Here is a 21,713-nt window from a genome sequence, read left to right as displayed (position 1 = left end):
AAAACTATTAAAGTATTAATAATTTAAAATGTGTTTCCCAAGCTATGAAATAGTTAAATAAAAAGAAATCTTTTTATTCTTAGTAGTTTCTCAGGAAAAGTAGTAAAGGTATTATTAATAATTGTTATTTGAAACTTTAGGAAGTAACAACTAAAGTTTGTAAACCTTTGGCAAAGGGTAAATTTGTAGTCCTTTAGTTAAAAGGAAGAATGAGAAAAGATGTCTATTGAATACACTTCTGAAAAGTTACAGAATTGTCACACTTTAAGTATTTATTTTTCCTTTAAATCATATAAATATGATCCTTATGGTTCATTACAGAAAAGAAGATCAAATCGACAAATTAAACGAAAAAAATATGCAGAAGATACAGAAGGGAAACAATCAGAAGAAGATGTTAAAGGCTCTATGAAAATCAAAAAGAATTCAGCTCCTTTACCTGGTGAACAGCCTTTGCAATTATTTGTGGTAAGACAGATTTTATTTTATTTTTTGTCTTTTTAGGGTGGCAGCCACGACACATGGAAATTCCCAGACTAAAGGTCAAATCAGAGCTGTAGCTGCCGACCTACACCACAGCCATAGCCATGGCGAGGCCAAATGTAAGCCACGTTTGCGACTACACCACAGCTCACAACACCACCAGATCCTTCACCCACCGGGTAAGGCCTGGGATCAAACCCACAACTTTATGGATACTAGTCAAGTTTGTTACCACTGAGCCACAAGGGAAACTCCATAAGACAGATTTTAAACCATTCATAAAATGTTTTCAACCAATGTCAGTTCTTTAAAATATTTTCATCTTCCTTTCCTCTAAGACCTGCTCCAACTTTTTTCCTAGATTCCATATTATAGTTAATAGAACCATTAGTTATTCAAATCAGAAACCATTAGTTATTCAGATTTGTTCTCTCGCTCCTCTTTTTTTTTTTTTTTTTCTTTTTGGCCATGCCTGTGGCATGAGGGAGTTCCCTAGGCCAGCGAATGAACCCAAACCACATCATTGACAATGCTGGATCCTTAACCCACTGTGCTACCAGAAAACAACTTGTTTCCTTTTTTTTTTTAAGTCTTTGCTTCTTCATTCAATTTTTTACCACATTTTTACCTCCTAGATAGATATGTTCCTGAAACCCATCCAAAATCTATCTTATTTCTAAATTAGTAGCCTAATCACTTTTTTCTAATGAAAACTCCTGCTGTGGTGTCCTGAGTCTTAGAAAACAAGGATATCTTTTTAGTACTTTGTATTTTCTGGTCTTATGTCCTTCCACTTCTCTCCAAACCCTCAATCCTCTAGTTTCATGAACATAGTTGCCTAAGTGGCATGTTTTGACACATTTGTGTCTTTGCATATGTATTTTCCCCTTTGTACAATTCTGTTAGTCTTCCATATCTGGATTGTAAACCAGCCACTCACCTCCTAGCTGAGTGATCCGACACTTTGAACAAATACTCCTGTATGCCTGAACTTACTGATCTGCAAAATGGAAATGATATTAGTACCTCCTTTACAGTGTAGCTGCAAGGATTAAATTAGTTAATATATATGTAAAGTGTTTAGAATAATGCCTGACAAATTAAAAAGCACAATGTATTTACTATGTTGATGCTGCCAGTGATGACAAGGACAGTAACAATAGTTTGTTTTTTTTTTTCTTTTCATTTTTGTGTTCCTAACATTTAACCTGGTCCCTGGCACATGGGTTTAAATAAATGTTAAATTTTCGTGTATTCATAAACATAGTGGCAACTAAAAGAGTTTTCAGAATGTGTTGTCATATTTTTTTCCTCCTTCACATAGGAGAATCCAAGTGAGGAAGATGCTGCAATTGTGGACAAAATACTATCTTCTAGAATTATAAAAAAGGAAGTAAGTAATGATACATTACACCTGATACCTTATCTGCAGTGTCCTGATTATAAAAGTCATAATTATTGAACTCATTTTCTTAGGTATCGCCTGGAGTGATGATTGATACAGAAGAATTTTTTGTAAAATACAAGAATTAGTAAGTATTTGAGTTAGAAAAATAATAGATATAATTTAAATATTCATTAATCTGTTTAAACATATTAAGTTACATTATGGTTTTTATTTTATCTGCATTTTAAAATATTATTTATTTATTTTTATTTCATTTTATTTATTTTATTTTATTTTATTTTTTTTTAGGGCCACACCTGTGGCATATGGAGGTTCCCAGGCTGGGGGTCTAATTGGAGGTAGAGCTGCCGGCCTATGCCACAGCCACAGCAACGCCAGATCCGAGACGTGTCTGCAACCTACACCATGAATCACGGCAATGCCAGATCCCTAACCCACTGAGCAAGGCCAGGGAGCGAACCTGCAACCTCATGGTTCCTAGTCAGATTCGTTTCTGTTGAGCCACAGTGATGGGAACTCCTTTTTTATTATTTATTATTTCATGAACTTTAAAGTCATTAAAAAACAAAGACGGTTTGAAAATCTTGCATGTTTAACTTGAATGTTTTCCCCCCAGGAAACATTAATTATTAACATTAAAATGCAGGAATATTTATAAATTATGCTTTTACAAAGATACACATTTGTTGTATTTATATTGTTGAACTTTTTGGATTTTATTCAATTTTTCTTACACTTAGGTGAAAGTGTTTTAAATAAAATTACATTGGTTTCAGAACAGGTTAGCTTTCTCATCATGAAAAAACTATTACAATGAAGAAATAAATGCTAAGTCACATCTTGTTCCTCTTGTGATTCAGTTTACCATTTTTCTGTATGGCAAATTGCAGACCTTTCCACTACAATCTTCTTAGTGTATAGTGATCACAATAGCTTTATTTTAGAGATTATCTGAAGTGTCTTGACATTAAATGAAATGATGAACTACCTATTTGTAAAATTGAAGATAATATTTTGTTTTAGATGCTCTGATTAAAAATCTAAAACTTTGTTTTGTATATCATCTTAATAATATGCTTTTATAAAAATTGTAGCTCCTATCTTCACTGTGAGTGGGCAACAGAGCAGCAGCTTCTGAAAGATAAAAGGATCCAGCAGAAAATCAAACGATTCAAATTGAGACAAGCACAAAGAGCACATTTTTTTGCAGATGTAAGAAAGAAAAAAAGACTGTTATGTGTTGAACTCTGAACACATGTAGTATTATGTATCAAAAATTTAAGTATTCATTTTAATTCTTAGGCTTCTACTTTTGAGAATTGTATACAAAGTCTGTCTGTATGTTTTTTCTTCCCCCCAATTTAGCTTGGAAAATAGCTAAAGCAGTAATACTAGTAGTGCAGAATGGTAGATGACTCTTGTATTTTTAAATTAGCATGTGTTTCAGTACTTTTTAGAGTTGAATTTGAGTGTGTTAATATCTTAAAATGTTTTATGAGCAAAGTTATTCAAGTAACGGAAATAGTAATGTATGTATTATGTTCATCCTGATACGATTCACTGAGAAAGATAACGTGCACACACACACCTGCATGAAGTTATTCTGGTCCAGAATCCAATCCTGTAGCACATAATGCATTTAGTTGTCCTGTCTCCTTTAATCAACATTTCTTTTTTTTCATTCCTTGGACATTTTTCAAAGAGTTTAGGTGGTTTATTTTTGTAGCATGTCCCTCAATGTGTGGTTAAATCTGATGTTTCTTCAGTTTCACGGTATGCATTTTTTTAAAAGAACACCTCAGAAATGCTGTGGTATCTTTCTCAGTGAATCATATCAGGATGTACATAATACCTATTTGTCCCATTATTGGTGGTATTAACTTTAATCTCTAGGTTATGGGTATCAGGCAGATTTATTTTCCACCATGAAGCTACTATTATTTCTTTCAAAACTTTGACAATTGTAATGACCTAGTAGTTTATGGATGCTGGGAGGTCCGCAAAAATTTTTCATTTCTTCACTCTGATGTAAAAGTTTCTAATGAGCTGAAGATTTTAGAAGTACTTAACTAATAATCTTTTAATTTTTCATGAAGATTAATTTTTCTCTTACGACTCAGGAACAACATAAATTGGAACTGTGCAGATTTTCTTAAGAGTACCTTATTACTAGTCCAGTGTTGGCAGTGCTCTTTGTTACCAAGTGTGTCCTGTATGTGGAGATGGTAATATAGCTCAGGAAAGGTTTGAGATAGTGAGGAGAACTAAAGGCAGAGACATGGAGTACTACAACATTTGGAGATTAAACAGAGGAGAGAGGCATCAGAGAGCTGAGATGGGCTTTTGGAAGCAGACAGAAGAGAAGAAGACAGACAAGAAGCAACCTATTCAGAAGAGAGAAAAATAAGTATAAAAACATGAAGGCATAGGGGAATTTCTTGGTGGTCTTAGTGATTAGGATTCAGCACTTGCGCCACTGCAGCCCAGGTTTGATCCCTGGTCTAGGAACTGAGATTCCACTTCAAGCTGCTGTATGCCATGGCCAAAAAATTTAAAAAATTAAAAATTAAAAAACAAACATGAAGGTGTGACAGAACATGGAGTTTGAAAAGCATTTGTTTTTGTACTTCTGGAGCATGAAATCCAGGGTACAGCTCTGTCAAGCAATAGGAGATGAGGCTGGAGGAAAAGGTATGAGCCTGTTAACTCTACAAAAAGTAATGTGGACTTGAATAGAGTCAGTGACTGGTTAGGAAGGTATTTGTAAAGGTCCAAAAAGAAGTGATGAAGCAGTGAGAATCAGGAGGGAGGAACCAGTTTGTTACAGATAAAAATAGAATCTGTATGAATTGATGACTTAAGAGCTATGGGGGATACAAAAAGAGGAATCTAAGATGACTTCTCCATTTCTGACTTGTGTAACTGGGAGTAGGGCATGGAGGTGCTGCCGTTACCATTAATCCAATTAGAAACTGTAGGAAGACGTATAGGTTGAAGGGTAAATGAGTCCAGTAGAGCCTGAGGTAGCTCTGAGAGTTTGCATTTAGTTAAGTAAGTAGGTCTTAAGCACAAGAACCATCAGCAGATAAAGTGTGTTCCATACAAGTGAGAGAGGAGCCTATAGGTTTGGTGACCTGAGGATGGTAGTGAAAGAAAGGTACAGAGGCTCCCTTTAGGAAATTTTTAAGGAACAGGTCTTTGTTTTTTTTTCTTTTAGGGCCACATCTGTGGTATATGGAGTTTCCTAGACTTGGGTCAAATGGCAGCTGTAGCTGCCAGCCTACGCCACAGCCACAGTAACACAGCATCCAAGCCACGTTTCCAACCTGCACTACAGCTCATGGCAACCCCAGATCCTTAACCCACTGAGCGAGACCAGGGATTGAACTTGCATCCTCTTGGATACTAGTCAGATTCGTTTCTGCTGAGCCATGATGGGAAATCCAAGAGCTACCTTCTAGAGTAACTTACTTGTCTAGAGTACCGTATGGTTTTGGTATTTCTTAGTTAATTTTATTATATATAATTTGGTGATTCATAATATACACAAATATCCTACATACCTTTTGGAGATTAAAATGGAAGTACTCCATTTCTTGGAAAATTAATTAAAATTAGGCTTATGTTTTTGTTCTGTAGTAAATAGCTAGGAAGTTTATCTTAATTTCACTTTCATCTTTCCACTTCTTTGTCAAATATCAATTAAGTGACTTTTTAATTTTAGATGGAAGAAGAACCGTTTAACCCTGACTACGTTGAAGTAGACAGAGTGTTAGAAGTCTCTTTTTGTGAAGACAAAGATACTGGTGAGGTAAATATTTGGTAGAAATACTTAAGTAACTCAAAAAAACCCTCAAACCTTCCAAATAAAATAATACTTTTTTAAAGCTAATGGCCTAAAAACATTAAAAAAAAGTTTCATAAGTTTTTATTGTTGTAGGTTAATATATTTAAACTATTTCTGGGGATTCTCAATGGAAACTCTTTCTTACTGTTCTTTTACAAAGTGGTAAAATGAAAAAAATTTTTTACAGCCTGTTATTTACTACTTAGTAAAGTGGTGCTCATTACCATATGAAGATAGTACTTGGGAACTAAAAGAAGATGTAGATCTTGCAAAAATAGAAGAGTTTGAACAATTGCAAGCTTTGCGGCCTGACACAAGACATTTGGTAAGAACATGTCTTCGCATCATAAAATCTTAACACTTCCTTATTCCACAGGTTTAACGTAATTTTTGACTTTTTATTCTTTCGTATGCAATTAATACTGTATTTTTAAAATTACTACATAGTATCATGTGAGTGTTAATGTAATTATTCCTCCATTAGTGGAAACTCCAGTTTCTTGCTATTATAAACAATGCTACATTGAACATTGAGTCCTTCTACAAGTTTCTGTAAGATAAATCAGAACTATAATTATTTGGTCAGAACATATGTGCATTTAAAATTTCAGTAAGTATTTCCTTCAAAATTTCCCTTCAGAAAAGTTGCAAATACTTCTAACTCAAGTAGTTTCCCACTGCTTTTTCTCTCCTGTCATTTATAAAAATGTCAAGAATGTGTTTCAGTTCTAAACAGTTATTAATTCTCTATCAAAGAAGAATCCTTATACCCACTTTTCCCTTGTATTCTGTAAACCAGGTGTTTCTTCATAACTAAATATTCTTCTATTTATTTTTATTTATTTATTTTATTATTATTTTTTTTTTAGGGCCACCCCTGAGGCATATGGGAGTTCCCAGGCTAGGGGTTGAATTGAAGCTATAGCTGCTGGCCTACACCACAGCCACAGCAACACGGGATCCAGGCCATGTCTGCGACCTACACCACAGCTCACAGCAGCACTGGATCCTTAACCCACTGAGCAAGATCAGGGATCCAGCCTGCATCCTCATGGATACTAGTCAAATTTTTACCATTGAGCCACGATGTGAACTCCTATTTAATTTTAGAAAAGCCTTTTTTATATAGAATACTGTTAAAGGCATACATAAACTAAGTACACTGATTTCTTATTCATATATCTGTCGCTTCCCTACATAGGAAAAAAAAAATAAACAAAACCCTTGAGTCAGTTACTGATTTTTCTAGTAAGAAGACTAGATTTCTAGGTTATGGCAAGATATTACATTTTAACAGTTATGTTAATTTTTACTTGCATTTCTTTAAAGCACAGAATTGTCTTGTGAATCAAATTTTGGAGCCAACCAAAAGAAATTCACATCAAGTTTTGTTAAATATTTTGGCCAGTTTTCTTTCAAATATAATTTGGTCATAGAAATTTCTTACTTCGCTGAAGAGGGAGTTCATACATGAAAAGTCAGTAACAGATATCCCTTTTCAATTAGCACCAGTGTAAGGAGGGCTGCCATTAAAAATGTGGAGATGTGATGTAAGAAAACGAAATTAGTTCATTGTTGCACGGAAGAGATCATACTGTTAGTGAAACTCAGCCTCTGTACTGGTGCTGAATAGAGACTTGGAGACAGAGTTTTGGGTGGAGGAGAATAAAAAAAATACCTTTTATTGCTTTGCCAGACAAAGGAGACCACAACAAGCTGATACCTTAAAGACTGTGCCCTTCCTTTGGGAAGAATTGCAGGGAGTTATATAGTCTAAAAGAGCAAAAATAGTGCTTCAGATAAGAATCAGGTTTGCGGCAGACATGCACTTTTCTTTCTTTGGGAGAATCTTAGTCGTTGAACCTGGCGTCAGGAGATCAAGGCGTGATCCTGGTGATGGTCTTCTGGGTTATTGCCTAGAATAACAGTACTTATGAAAGGGGCATATTGATTAGAGATGAGAACAAACTAGGAAAGCTCCTGAAAAACATCATATGCTAATAATCTTTAACCCACAGGCAATTGTGCTCTGGTGCCTAATATTTAGCTTTCGGGTGATTGTGTGTTTAGGGTGCAATCTAACAAGGGAGAAGCACAAGGAAGGGCTCCAAGCTGTTCATTTTAAATTTCGTATCTAAAAGAAGTCTAAGGAATATAACTTTTCTCCTAGTTATGTAAGATGCTTATATTATTATGTGTAACCCTTGAGAGGGAACCAGGATCCCACCCCGAGGCTGTGAGGCTGTACGGTTGTTGCTTGACTGTTCCTCCCTGGTCTCTGCATCCCCTTCCTTCCCTAATCAGCAGCTGTCTGAACCTGCCCCTTGAAACTCAGGGAAGATCATGGAGGCTGAAAGAGGCCCATTTCCTAAAAATAAGAAATGGGGAACACAGAAAGGCTTTTGTGCTCAGGAGTCCCACAGGGCCCTGCTCAGTATTGTTTTTATCATCAATTTTTTTTCTGGTTGTCTTTTTATTTTCTGGTCTCTTTAATTTATCTCCCAGCAATACCCTTAGCCTATTACCAAGAGAATAGCAGCTCACCTCCATTCCTTTTGACTTCAGAGTGCCTTTCCTTGAACCAGGAAACAAAAATGTCAATTCACTAATTTAGGGAGGAGGAGTCCAAGGAATATCATGAAAAGGAAAGATTTTCGTTTGAGGGTGGGGACCATGCTTCAGTGGTAACCTAATCTTTAGCCTCACTCATTAAGTAAGCTTTTGCTTTAGATCAGTGTTTCTCAGTCAGAGATGCTTGACTGAGAATCACTCAGTCGCTTTAGGAACTTTTCAAAAATTAGAGATGCCTGATCTCTATGCCTGGCTCCAGAACCAGAATATCTGAGAGTGGATCCCAGGCTTATGTGTTTTTGTTTTTGTTTTTTTAATTTAATTAAATTTTTTTTTTTTTTTTTTTTTTTTTTTTTGCTTTCTATGGCCGAACCTGTGGCATATGGAAGTTCCCAGGGTAAGGGTCAGTTCAGAGCTGGAGCTGCCAGCGTACACTGCAGCCACAGCAACACAGGATCCGAGCTGCATCTGTGACCTACACCACAGTTCACCACAATACCAGACCCCACCCACTGAAGCAGACCAGGGATTGAACCCACATCCTCATGGATACTAGTCAGATTTGTTTCTGCTGCACCATGATGGGAACTCCCAGGCTTATGGGTTTTTAAAAAGGCTATTTTGATGCACATGACTGGGAAGAGCCACTGCCCTAGATATATAATGTAGTCCTTAGTAAAGGGGTTCAGCCAATAGAATTAACCCCCTCAGTTAATGTAAAATCAATTTGACAACAATGCTAGCTTATCAAAGACAAATAGTGTAGGAGGAGTTCCCGTCGTGGCGCAGTGGTTAACGAATCCGACTAGAAACCATGAGGTTGCGGGTTCGATCCCTGGCCTTGCTCAGTGGGTTAACGATCCGGCGTTGCCGTGAGCTGTGGTGTAGGTTGCAGACGCGGCTCGGATCCTGCGTTGCTGTGGCTCTGGCATAGGCCAGTGGCTACAGCTCCGATTCAACCCCTAGCCTGGGAACCTCCATATGCCGCGGGAGCGGCCCAAAGAAATAGAAAAAAAAAAAAAAAAAATAGTGTAGGAGATAAGTGTTTTTTGTTTTTTTAGAGATTCTGGAAATGAAGTATCTTCTGGGCTTAATGGCCTAAACTAAGGAAGTGTTAATAGTGATTGGATTGCTGAAAAGAAAATCATGGAGAATATTATTTAATGTGGATTATTATAAGTAGTAATTACAGAAATATTATGGGTTTTTTTTGTTTTTTTTTTTTTTTCCTTTTGTGTTTTTTAGGTCTGTACCCAAGGCATATGGAAGTTCCCAAGTTCCCAGGCTAAGGGTCAAATCAGAGCTGTAGCTGCCGGCCTACACCACAGCCACAGCAATGCCAGATCCAAGTTGCATCTGCGACCTACACTGCAGCTCATGACAGTGCTGGATCCTTTACCCACTGAGCAGAGTCAGGGATCAAACCCAAATCCTCATGAATACTAGACAGGCTCAATACTACTGAGCCACAATGGGAACTCAAAATATCTCATATTTGGATGCTATTATAAGATAGTATTTCTAAATTTTGTTTTTAATTGTTTCTACAAGATAGAATACAATTTTCTGTATATTGATCTTCTATCATGCAGCATTGATAAAATCATTTCTTAGTTTTTCTTTTTTCTATATTCCATAGGATTTTCCATGTAGACAAATCATGACTTCTATGAGTTAGGAAAGTTTTCCTTCTTCCTTTCCAATTTTTATGACTTTTATTTCTCTTTCTTGCTTGCTTCTGTTAGAACCTGCAGTACATGCTGAATAGAAGTGATGACAGTAGACATCCTTGTCTTTTTCCAATCTTAGGGAGGAAGAATTCTGTTTTTAACCATAAAATATGTTAGCTTTGACTTTTTGATAGATGCACCTTATCATCAAGTTAAGAAAGCTTCCCTCTATTCAAAATTTAATAAGAGTGTTTATTAGGAATAGATCTTGAATTTTTCAAATCCTTTTTCTGTATCTATTTAAATTATCGTATTTTTGTTTTTTAGTCTTTTGATCAAATTGATTAATTTTCATATTTAATCTAATTTCCATACTTGGGGAAAAACTTCATTTGGTCATGCTTTATTACCCTTTTTATATATTGTTGGATTTCATTTTCTAAAATTTTGTTATGAGTTTTTCATCTCTGTTGATGAGGAATATTGGTGTGTAGTTTTCTTGTAATGTCTTTGTCTGATTTTGGAATCAGGATTTCATAGAATGAGTTGGGATATATGCCTTCCTCTTCAGTTTTCTGGAAGTTGTGTAGAACTTATTTGGTTTTAAAATGTTCATAAATTTTATCATAATACCATATAATGTCATTCTTCTATGATTATTTTTAAAGCAATGCTTTTACCTTGTAGGAGGTGTACGAAAGATAAAAAAAATCTGAAATAAATCATTCATTCTTTGTTTTTCCACAAAGGATCGTCCTCCTTCTAATATTTGGAAAAAAATAGATCAATCCAGGGATTATAAAAATGGCAATCAACTCAGGGAATATCAACTGGAAGGACTCAACTGGCTCTTGTTCAATTGGTACAATAGGTATGTAGTATATATTAAAAGAAAAAAATTTAGTGTTTTTTTAATGTTCCAAAATACATTACATATAATTGGTACTGCTGTTGCTACATTATTATTGTCATGGAATCTTTATTGAAAGTGAAATTTTGGTTACGATGTAAAGTGTAATTTAGGATTTTGATTACAATTGCTTTCTTTATTTATTTTTAGGGCTGCACGTGTGCGCGGCATATGGAAGTTCCCAGGCCAGGGGTTGAATCAGAGCTACAGCTGCAGACTCATGCCACAGCCATGGCAATGCCAGATCCGAGCCACATCTGAAACCTACACCCCAGCTCACAGCAATGCTGGATCCTCAACCCACTGAGTGAGGCCAGAGATCAAACCCACAGTCCTCACAGACACTGGTTGGGTTCGTTGCCACTGAACCACAGTAGGAACTGTTGCTTCCTTTAAATATATACCAGTCAGAATAGAAGAAAGCTGATTAATGAGATTGGAAATACCTGTCTTAACATCATCAAACATCAGCTATGTTATAGACTATTTTTCAACTTACAGTACTGTCTGCCAATACTTGAATCTAATTAGTAAGGTATGAGCAGTTACATCTATTAGGAGTTAAGTAGATGGACCCTTAACCCACTGGAGGACAGGGGGTCAAGGATCTAGAGTTGTCACAGCTGTGATGTGGGTTCCACCTTTTGTCTGGGAACTTCCACATGCAGTGGGCATGGTAAAAAATAAAGAATTAGATAGGTCTGTAATGTTAAGTCTTAAAGGCACAGATTGTCAGCAGTTGATAAGGAATAAAATATAAACCTAGTAATGAATTACCCATTTTTATTATTAAATTTCCAAGTTGTTCAGAGTGCTTTTTGGAATATACTTTTTTTCATGAGATAAGAAATTAATTGCAAAAGAAGTAAAAAGTGCTATCTTGATTGAGAAAAAAGTCTGAGACTGTATATAAAAAAGCAAACGAAGACACTATTATTGGTAATAATAGCAAAATTTTATGACAGTCATTTTCCTGTATTTTTACGTCTCATGTGATTCTTCTGAATTGTTACACTTAGTAATAGTGAGTCATGAGACTCAGTCAGTTGGAGTTATGGGAACCTGTTATCCCACACAGTGCTCTTTCCCCTGGTTTATATTTTCTAAATGTTAATCATTTTCCCAAGAGAATTTTCTTAGGAAAATAGTTAACAAAATTTTATTTTGTCTTCTCTTATTAGTACCCTCTCCCGTTGCTTGTTTTAAACTTATACCGCTTTCCTCTAGCACTTTATCACAACCCTACCCACTTCATTCTCATATATAGAGTCATATATAGACGGCTTCATTGGGAAGCCAAGGGCTAATAGGTGAATTCATTCAGATTCTGGCCTGCCTTCACACCCAAGCCTCCAAATGTATCTTAGCCATTCTTCCCTCTGTCCTTGTATCAGATGTTGTATGGTCCCTCCCCAGGACCAAGAATAATGCTATCACCTCAGTTCTTGACAGGCATATCATCTGGTCTTTTCAGAACCTCAGTGCAATCAATTATCATCCTTTTGTTATATCTTCAAATTGTCTCTTAAGACTGGTACCATCCCTTCAGTCTATGAACAAATTTGGGTTTAACCTATCTATAATAATAAAGAAAAAGATAAACCTTTTCTTAGCTCTGTTTTTCCTTCTAGCTACCTTGATCCCTCTTTGTAACTTTCTAGACAAATGTTTAGGAAGAGTAGGCTTCATGAACTCTTCCCATTTTCTCATCTCTAGTTCTCTTTAATCTTGTGTTTGGATTTTGATTCTGTATCATCTCGGAAACTTTCCAATCCACAAGATACTTTTCGGCCCTGATTTGCTGTCTCTGCCACATGGTATAGTAGTTGCTACTTCTTCCTTCGTTAAAATTTTCCCCCATTCTGACCCCCAGCAGCTTCCACAGTGTGCGTCTCCCAGCTGTCCAGTACCTCTGTAAACTCATTTCAATAGTCTTTCTGGTTCTTCTTCCTCTGCTTACCTTTTAGTGTTCTTTTTGTTTGTTTTCCCCAAAGTTCTGTTTTTCACTTTCTTCTCACATTACATGTTTATTCTCCTGATGCCAAACTTATACCACTCCCACCATGTCTTCATTTACCATTAACATCCTTAACTAAGGCCTTGAATTTCAAGCCCATGTTTGATTGCTTCTTGCTACCTCAATGTCTTAGCGCAATGATTCTTTAAACATAGCAAATTCAAAATTAACTTTATCATTTCCTGTTTCCTCTATACAAAACTTAATTCTTCTTGCATATTTTACATGTTGGTTAAGAATAACATGACTTGGAGTTCCTGTTGTGGCTCAGCGGTTAACGAACCCGACTATTATCTATGAGAATGCGAGTTCCATCTCTGGCCTCGCTCAGTGTATTAGGGATCTGGCATTGCTGAGAGCTATGGAGTAGGTCACAGATTCGGCTTGGATCCAGCGTTGCTGTGGCTGTGGCATAGGCTGGCAGTTACAGCTCCCATTTGACCCCTATCCTGGGAACTTCCATATGCCACAGGTGCGGCCCTAAAAAGCGAGGAAAAAAAAAAAAAAAAAGATTAACATGACTTATTTAGTCACCCTGACTGCAATCTAACTGTCATCTTGTACTGCATATATCTGTTTGGTCCCCAATTCCAGAATCATTCAACTAACTTTGGAATTACTTTTCTCCTTTTGATCCTCCTACCTTGGTCTGAATATCCACCTGTTCTTTCCTGCATTGTTCCAGTACTTTCCCAATTACTGTCCCAAGTTCAAGTCACCTCACCCTCTCATAGTCACAGTAGCACCAGAGTAAACTTCAAGTACAAACCTAATCTCATCAGGTTTCTTTAAAAATGTTCAATGCCTCCCATTGCATAATGGAATAATGTCTAACTTTTAATTATGACACTTGCCTGTCTTACTAATATGCCTTCTCTTTATCATCCCCTCAAAACCATATTAAACAACTTATGCCCTACCAATTGGTTGTCTTCTTTATACTGCTCTTCCTTTGCTCTGCCCTCTGGCAAAATCATACTCATTACTGACCTCCTCTCTGAAGGCAGTCTTCTCTCATCTCTTCTGACCAGAGTTAGATGCTTACTCCTCTAAACTTCCATAATAAATTTAATACTGATGATTCTTAACTAGCCATATGTCATAATCACCCGTGGAGATTATTGTAAAAATGACAGTTGCTTTTATTCTACTCCGTTTAAGTTGAATCAGAAGGTAAAGGGGAATGCCGTGGGTATTTGTTCCCGTGCATAGCCACAGTTGAAAACCGCTTCTTTATTTGTGCTTCTGTGAAAGCACATTGCCTGACTTTTTATTTATTTGTACAACTGCTTTTCTAATAGTCACAAGCCCCTGGAAGACAGAGAACATATTCTATTTCTTTTGTATCCCGTCTTCTCATACTGTCCCTAAGAGATAGAAGGCATTTAATGAATGCTTCCTGAATAAATAATATATTTAATTTGCTTTGCTCTTGCCATTTCGTTCTTTTAAAAAGTTAGATAATCTAACAGGTGGTGCCTTTATTTTGGAGCTATTAAAAAAAAAAAACTCAATTTTTCCCTTTGCAGTTTTATAATAAAATTAAAATCTTTAGCCAAATCTGCACTTCAGCAGCTTTTATGTTTCTATAAATGCAAGTATTTTTACTTGACCTCTGATTATTTTTGTATATTTATCTTTTAAACTGTTGTAGTATACAGAAAAACCCAAAATATACATGGATAATATATTTGTGTATTTCAGACGAAACTGCATTTTAGCAGATGAAATGGGTCTTGGCAAAACCATTCAGTCAATTACATTCCTCTACGAAATCCTTCTGACTGGTATAAGAGGACCTTTCCTGATTATTGCTCCACTTTCTACTATTGCAAACTGGGAGAGAGAATTTCGTACGTGGACTGATATTAATGTTGTGGTTTATCATGGGAGCCTGATTAGCAGACAGATGATACAGCAATATGAGATGTACTTCAGGGACTCACAGGTGTGTTGTTGGTGATTTTGTTTGTTGTTTAAAAAGTCAGGTTTGAAAGAGATAACCATTATATATTAATTATGTTCAAATTGATAATAGTTTTTAACTGCCTACTTAGAGCTTAGTTTGATCTCTTTATTCATCATATTTATTTTATAATAAACTTTAGTAGCTAAAGAGAAAAATGACGAAAGTAGCCAAATTCATGCTGTAGTTCTCTGGAAGCAAGTATGCTGACATACAAATGTATAAATTTTATTATATACTTAATTTTTCAAATAGAATAATTGTTTTACAGATTGTGTTCAAATATACATTAAATTCATTTGAAAAATAATAACTGTCTTTTTGATCATCCTCTAGTTATTTTCCTTCATTTTAAAAATTTACATCTTCAGTGACCACCATGGGTTTGAATGCCCGTTGAGATGAAACCATAGGTTCTCTTGTGTGTTGAATGAATTTTGATTTTAGACTTAAAAAAAATTTTTTTTTGTTTGTTTTGCATAATGATGCAGGCGTACCTCTGTATCTTTCTCCCCTTTGGGTTTCTTTCATTACTCTGGTGCTCTGATGATTGTCTTCTCCCCTATGTCCTAGAGACACAATTTCTATTTCACTTTGGCCACTTAACTCCTTAGGAGGGAATTACCTACTTTTCTACTAAATACATAGATCATAAAATTGAGATGACGTTATAAGAAAAAACTTTCCCAGCAGAAGACTAGAAAACATGAAGTGCCAAATTGCAGTTTTGAGTGGTAGTTTGACTCTTCTTAGGTAAAAAGTTTTATTAAGAAATCAACAAAATCAATTAAAACACCATTCGCACAAAATTGTACTTTTTCACTGGAAAAGTTTATGGCACTCTGCCTCAGTATAGCACCTTGATATTTTATTTGCTTTCACTGATTCTTCTGTTTTATAAGGATCACTAATAACATATGGCCAGGTCATGGGATGTGACATAGGTTAAGTAAGATAACGTACGTAGACCTCTACTTTTGCCTCCCAATTATAACTGATTTTTCATTAATATTTATTTATTTTGATTCTTTAACCCCATTTCCCTTCTACTTGCATGGTTGAAACAGCTTTCTATGAAATTAAGCATCTCTGCAATCCTTGAATTATTCCTCAGTTCTGTTGAAAATTATCACCTTTGCACCTTTGGAGCCTATAGCATCTTAGGTTGTAGTTTAATTTCCTTCTGTAGTGTTTTATTATTCCTAATTACACATTGCAGAATTTTAAAGCTGTATGGTATCATTAAAACTATTTAGTTCAATCTCATTTTTTTAAAGGTACCATTAAAATAATGGAAGTGTAAGAGATTTTTAAAAGGGTTAAATTTTAAATTTTAAATATATGTATCATTGAGTTTGGTGTAAATGTGATAGCCATAAAGCTGAAAGATTCTTGATGTGTTGTAAACTGAATATTATATATTTAATTATATTTTTATGGTAAATGTTATACATTCTAGAATAATATTATGTGAAGGGTTTAAATTTTCTTTTTTTTCCCCCCCGTCTTTTTGCCATTTCTTGGGCCGCTCCCGCAGCATATGGAGGTTCCCAGGCTAGGAGTCCAATCAGAGATGTAGCCACCCACCTTTGCCACAGCCACAGCAACGTGGGATCCGACCCGCATCTGCAACCTACACCACAGCTCACGGCAACGCCGGATCCTTAACCCACTGAGCAAGGCCAGGGATCGAACCCACAACCTCATGGTTCCCAGTCAGATTTGTTAACCACTGAGTTATGATGAGAACTCTGGTTTAAATTTTCAAGAGATAAAGATGTCTCTTGTAATGCGATAAATAGATCCATACTTTAAATATAGAAATAACTTCCAGAATTAACTTTCAAATATATTTTACTATAAATTAAATTAATATTTAACATCTGCTTTTTCCAAGTCATTAAATAGCTTGAAATTACAGTGGTAGCGAAGTTATGTTGTAATTTTCTGAATTGCCCTGGAAAAGTAACAGAGATATCCACATACATTTATTGAGAACTTACTGTGTGCCAGGCATTATGCGCAACAGTTAACCTGTAGTATTTCACTTAATCTTTGTAATATTAACCGTATAAATAAGTAATAATATCACCCTCATTTACACATGAGGAAACATAGATGAAAAGAAGTTATCTAGTTTCCCCCACAATCAGAGAGCAAAATCAGGATTAATAAACCCAGGTCAGTTAAACTCAAGAGCCTTTATACACTGCCATCACTCTCATTGAATGCATCATATCACAGTTTTTTAAAGCTGTATAAATAACATAGACTTATACTTTATACTTATTTTAATTATGTTGGACTGGAGCTGTTAATGGCCAATGTATGCAATCAATATGGATTATTCTAAAATTAGTGTAATTAAATTAATAAGAATGAAAATTTAAACCAAATCACATGATCTCTCTTAACCCTTCATTTCTCTTAATCCCTAATAGTTTATAATTTTCAGTCCCATTTAAACATCCTCATTGCTGGATTCCAGGACTTTATACTGTCCTACATAATCACCTGTTCCTTCTGAAAGCCCACTTTAACTGATTTCTTCTTATCTTGCCATATTTAAACTTGAGAGTGACCCAGAGCTCAGTCTTCAGACTTTTTAATATCCACACTCATTCCATCAGAGATATCATTCAGTCACACAACTGAAGTATCATCTGTACTGCTGGAAACTCCCAAATCTATGTCACGAACTCTAACCTCTTTCCTAAATTCTAAAGTCACATACAAATCCCCATTCAACTCTTCCACTTGAGTGTCTGTCTCAAACATTACATATCTAAAACCAAAATCCAGCGTTTTCTCATTGTAGTAAATAGCAACACCAACTTTTAGTTGTTAGAGCCGAAAAGTTTAGTCAAATGTGAGTCATCTCTTTCTCTTACTCCTCTCCTATCCATTAGTAAATCTTACAGGTTTACCTTCACATTAAATCCAGAACTGAGCATTTCTCATGACCTCCATAGATGATCTCTTGCTTGGATTACTACAACAGCCTCTTGTTTCTACGATCCTGCCCTTGGCCTTTTTTAGACTATTTTTACTACAAGAGCCAAAGGGACTCTTTTAAAATATATGTCAAATCATAACACTTCTTGTTCCAAAACCCTCCTACAGCTTCTTGCTCACAGTAAGAGCCAGTCCTTACAACAGCTTTCAAGACCCTATAGCCTCATCCCCTCCACTTTCACTGGATGTCAGTCACTCTGGCTTTCTTGCTAGTATTTGAATATTGCCTAAGATACTCCCACATTACGGCCTTCACACTCTGCTTCTGCCAAGAACATGTTCTTATCCAGATTTTTAGATATTAGCATGGCTTCCTCCCTCATCTTCAGGACTTTGCTCAAATGTCACTTTTTAGTAATGGCCTCCTAGCCACTCTAAACAAAATTGGAATGGTCACCTCTAACCCCATACTCTCCACATCCCTGTTTATTTTAGTCTATGACTTTTATTACTTCCTTAGTTTTTTTGTTTTGTTTTGTTTTGCTTTATTGGCTATGTCATATATTTGAGTCATTGGAATGTAAGTTCCATCTGGATAATTATTTTGTCTGTCTTATTTACTTCTATATCTCCAGCAACTAGAACAGAGTCTGGCACATAGGCTCTGAATAAATATTTGCTCACTATATGACACAAGTGACAAGTGATTTTTATATTATTTATGTATTTGCCTTATATGTAGTCATGGATATAAGTAATAAACATTAATACTGAAATTTCATTGCCTAGATTTTATAATGGCCATTTCTTTTTTGACTTAACATTGTTATTATAACTCTTAAAAAATGTTTTATCAAGGAATACTTATTTGAATATAATTATAAATTGTGTAATTGTGTTGGCGTAATTTTTAACAACATTCTTGGAAACACAGCATTCAACAGTTTTAATGCTAAAATTCTTCATACTTAAGAGGGTGTCTATGCATATCTAAAAATTTCAGTGGAAAATGTCTTACCAAATGTTATTAAATGATTTTTATGCTACTTGACAGGAATTAGAAATTATTCTGGCAAATTACTGTATTTGATGATAAATTTCTAGGGGCGTATCATTCGAGGAGCTTATAGATTCCAAGCCATCATCACCACTTTTGAAATGATTCTTGGAGGCTGTGGAGAACTTAATGCAATTGAGTGGCGATGTGTGATTATTGATGAAGCACATAGGTTAAAAAATAAAAATTGTAAACTTCTAGAAGGTCTGAAACTCATGAATCTGGTAAGTAACTTAATGTCCTTTTTATGACTTAATTCACTTTCTTAACTACAGAGTAAAAGGTCAGTCAGAGAACTAATGCTGAAAACTTATTCCTTCTTTTATTTTATTCCTGATTGCTACCTGTGATAATTAAGATTGTTTTGCTTTAATTAACTAGGGAGAAAAAAAAATCTGATTTGTTTATTATTAAGGCTTGAATTTTTTTAGTTCTTTCCTCCAAAAAGCTTTAGTATTTAATTAACTTCTGTAATTAAAAAAGAAACCTCTGTAGTATATCCTGTTGAATAGAAAACAAAACCACAAGTTTTAAGCCATAAATTCCTCACTTTCACCAAAGTTAAAGTATCGTTCAGATCATTTATGATAGAGGGATAAAGTTTCTACATAATTCTTTGTGCTTAGCAGATATTTGTTATAATTAATGGGATTTTTTAAATCTTATTAATGTGTTCGCTTTCAAATAAAAGTGTTTTTTTTTAGGGCCACACCTGTGGCAATATGGAGGTTCACAGGTCAAATCTGTGCTGTAGCCACCAGCCTACACCACAGCCACACCAATGCCACATCTGTGACCTACACCACAGTTCACAGCAACACTGGATCCTTAACCCACTGAGCGAGGCCAGGGATCGAACCCACAACCTCATGGTTCCTAGTCAGATTCATTTCTGCTCCACCACAGTGGGAACTCTGTGTTTTGTTTTGTTTTTGTTTTTGTTTTTTTTTTGTGTGTTTTTGCCTTTTCTTGGACCGCACCCACGGCATATGGAGGTTTCCAGGCTAGTGAGTCTAATCGGAGCTGTAGCCGCCAGCCTATGCCACAGCCACAGCAACGCGGGATCCGAGCCGCATCTGCAACCTACACCAAAGCTCACAGCAACGCCGGATCCTTAACCCAATGAGCAAGTCCAGGGATAGAACCCGAAACCTCATGGTTCATAGTCGGATTCGTTAGCCACTGAGCCACAGTGGGAATGCCCATGTTTTGTATTTTTTAACATGTTTAATTAACATACATAATTACTATGTGAACGCTGGAACAAATGATTCAAAAATATAGAATTACATCTGGTAAAATACTGAAATGCTCCTTTTTACTCTTCATTCAAACCCACCCCTACTCTCCCACTCCGTACCCCAGTATTTACGATTGTCATGTATCTGTCTAGATGATATATTAATATTAAATACATATGCAGACATATGAATATATATATATTTAGATTAGGAATTTAGAGGTATTCTGTCAAATTTTAACTTATACTCTGTGCTATTATTATTAAGAATATTTTAATTTCCTTCTGTTACTATGTTTAATTCATAATGCAATTCCAGTTTAGAAGTATTCCAGGAGTTTCCATTGTGGCTCATTGAGGATTCTATCCCTGGCCTTGCTCAGTGGATTAAGGATCCGGCATTGCTGTAAGCTGTTGTGTAAGTCACAGACATAGCTTGGATCCCGAGGTAGAGCCTCAGCTGCAGCTCCAATTCCACCCCTAACCTCGGAACTTCCATACGCCTCAGGCTGGAAAAAAAAAAAAAAAAGTATATTCCAATCAGCCCTTCACATTGTTGGATTGTAGCTTTAATGATTTGAGAATTTATTTTTGTGTGAAAAGTCCAGTGATGATCTGCCAAATTATAAAGAATGAACACTGTTTTATGCACAAATTACCATACCAAGAAGAGCTGAGTACCCCCCCAAAATACCCCTTTGTTATTTAAGATGTCTGTTTCTTTGAGGAGACCTAAAATAAGCTTCTTAATTATTTATAATTTTTCTTCTAAAAGCAATATATAAAAATTAATATCAGGCAAAGTGAAGCATTATGAGAATGATGATAGAGGTTTTTTTTAAAAAAAGTGATCGAGAAAGTCAGTTCATGAAGATATATGCCTAAAGATGTATTTTGAGTTGACTATTGAAAATCATAGTCAGAAAAATATTTGCTTTTCAAACCCTGAAACATGTGATAACCTATATCAGTTTTCCTATCATTTTAGTCCCGTGATGTTTGATATGAACATCACAGAACATGTTATTGACAAGTTATCCTTGCTTCATGTAGGAACACAAGGTGCTTTTGACGGGCACACCTCTCCAAAATACAGTTGAAGAACTGTTCAGTCTTCTTCACTTTCTGGAACCCTTAAGGTTTCCTTCTGAATCAACATTTATGCAAGAATTTGGGGATCTGAAAACAGAGGAACAGGTATCCTGATGGTCTTTGTAAATAAGTACATGAAATCTCTTCTCATTGTAATTATGTGAATATATGCTACAAATGGTCATCATTTTCTATGCAGGTGCAAAAACTTCAGGCTATCCTGAAACCAATGATGTTGAGACGATTGAAAGAAGACGTGGAAAAGAAGTTGGCACCTAAGGAAGAAACCATCATTGAAGTAGAACTTACTAACATTCAAAAGAAATACTACCGGGCTATTCTGGAGAAGAACTTTTCATTTTTATCCAAAGGAGCAGGGCAAACTAATGTACCCAACTTGGTTAATACCATGATGGAGCTCAGGAAGTGCTGTAATCACCCATATCTTATCAAAGGTAGCTGAGAAGGATTGCAAACAAATCCTTTTCTTTCTACAA

The 21,713-nt window shown here is 35.7% G+C and overlaps 1 protein-coding gene across 1 annotated transcript in view; it reads left to right on the top strand.

The window, feature by feature from the left end:
- Positions 1 to 21,713, top strand: part of CHD9 (chromodomain helicase DNA binding protein 9) — a 242,106-nt gene that overhangs the window by 158,200 nt on the left and 62,193 nt on the right. The window contains 11 exon segments of the mRNA XM_021094174.1: positions 322 to 468; positions 1,808 to 1,876; positions 1,960 to 2,015; positions 2,986 to 3,103; positions 5,616 to 5,702; positions 5,926 to 6,063; positions 10,729 to 10,850; positions 14,611 to 14,854; positions 18,932 to 19,108; positions 21,178 to 21,321; positions 21,416 to 21,671. Coding sequence (XP_020949833.1) covers positions 322 to 468; positions 1,808 to 1,876; positions 1,960 to 2,015; positions 2,986 to 3,103; positions 5,616 to 5,702; positions 5,926 to 6,063; positions 10,729 to 10,850; positions 14,611 to 14,854; positions 18,932 to 19,108; positions 21,178 to 21,321; positions 21,416 to 21,671 — 1,558 coding nt within the window.

This window comes from Sus scrofa, chromosome 6, assembly GCF_000003025.6.
Source record: "Sus scrofa isolate TJ Tabasco breed Duroc chromosome 6, Sscrofa11.1, whole genome shotgun sequence".
NCBI classification, from domain to species: Eukaryota; Metazoa; Chordata; class Mammalia; order Artiodactyla; family Suidae; genus Sus; species Sus scrofa.
This window is presented reverse-complemented; position numbering and strand designations above follow the sequence as displayed.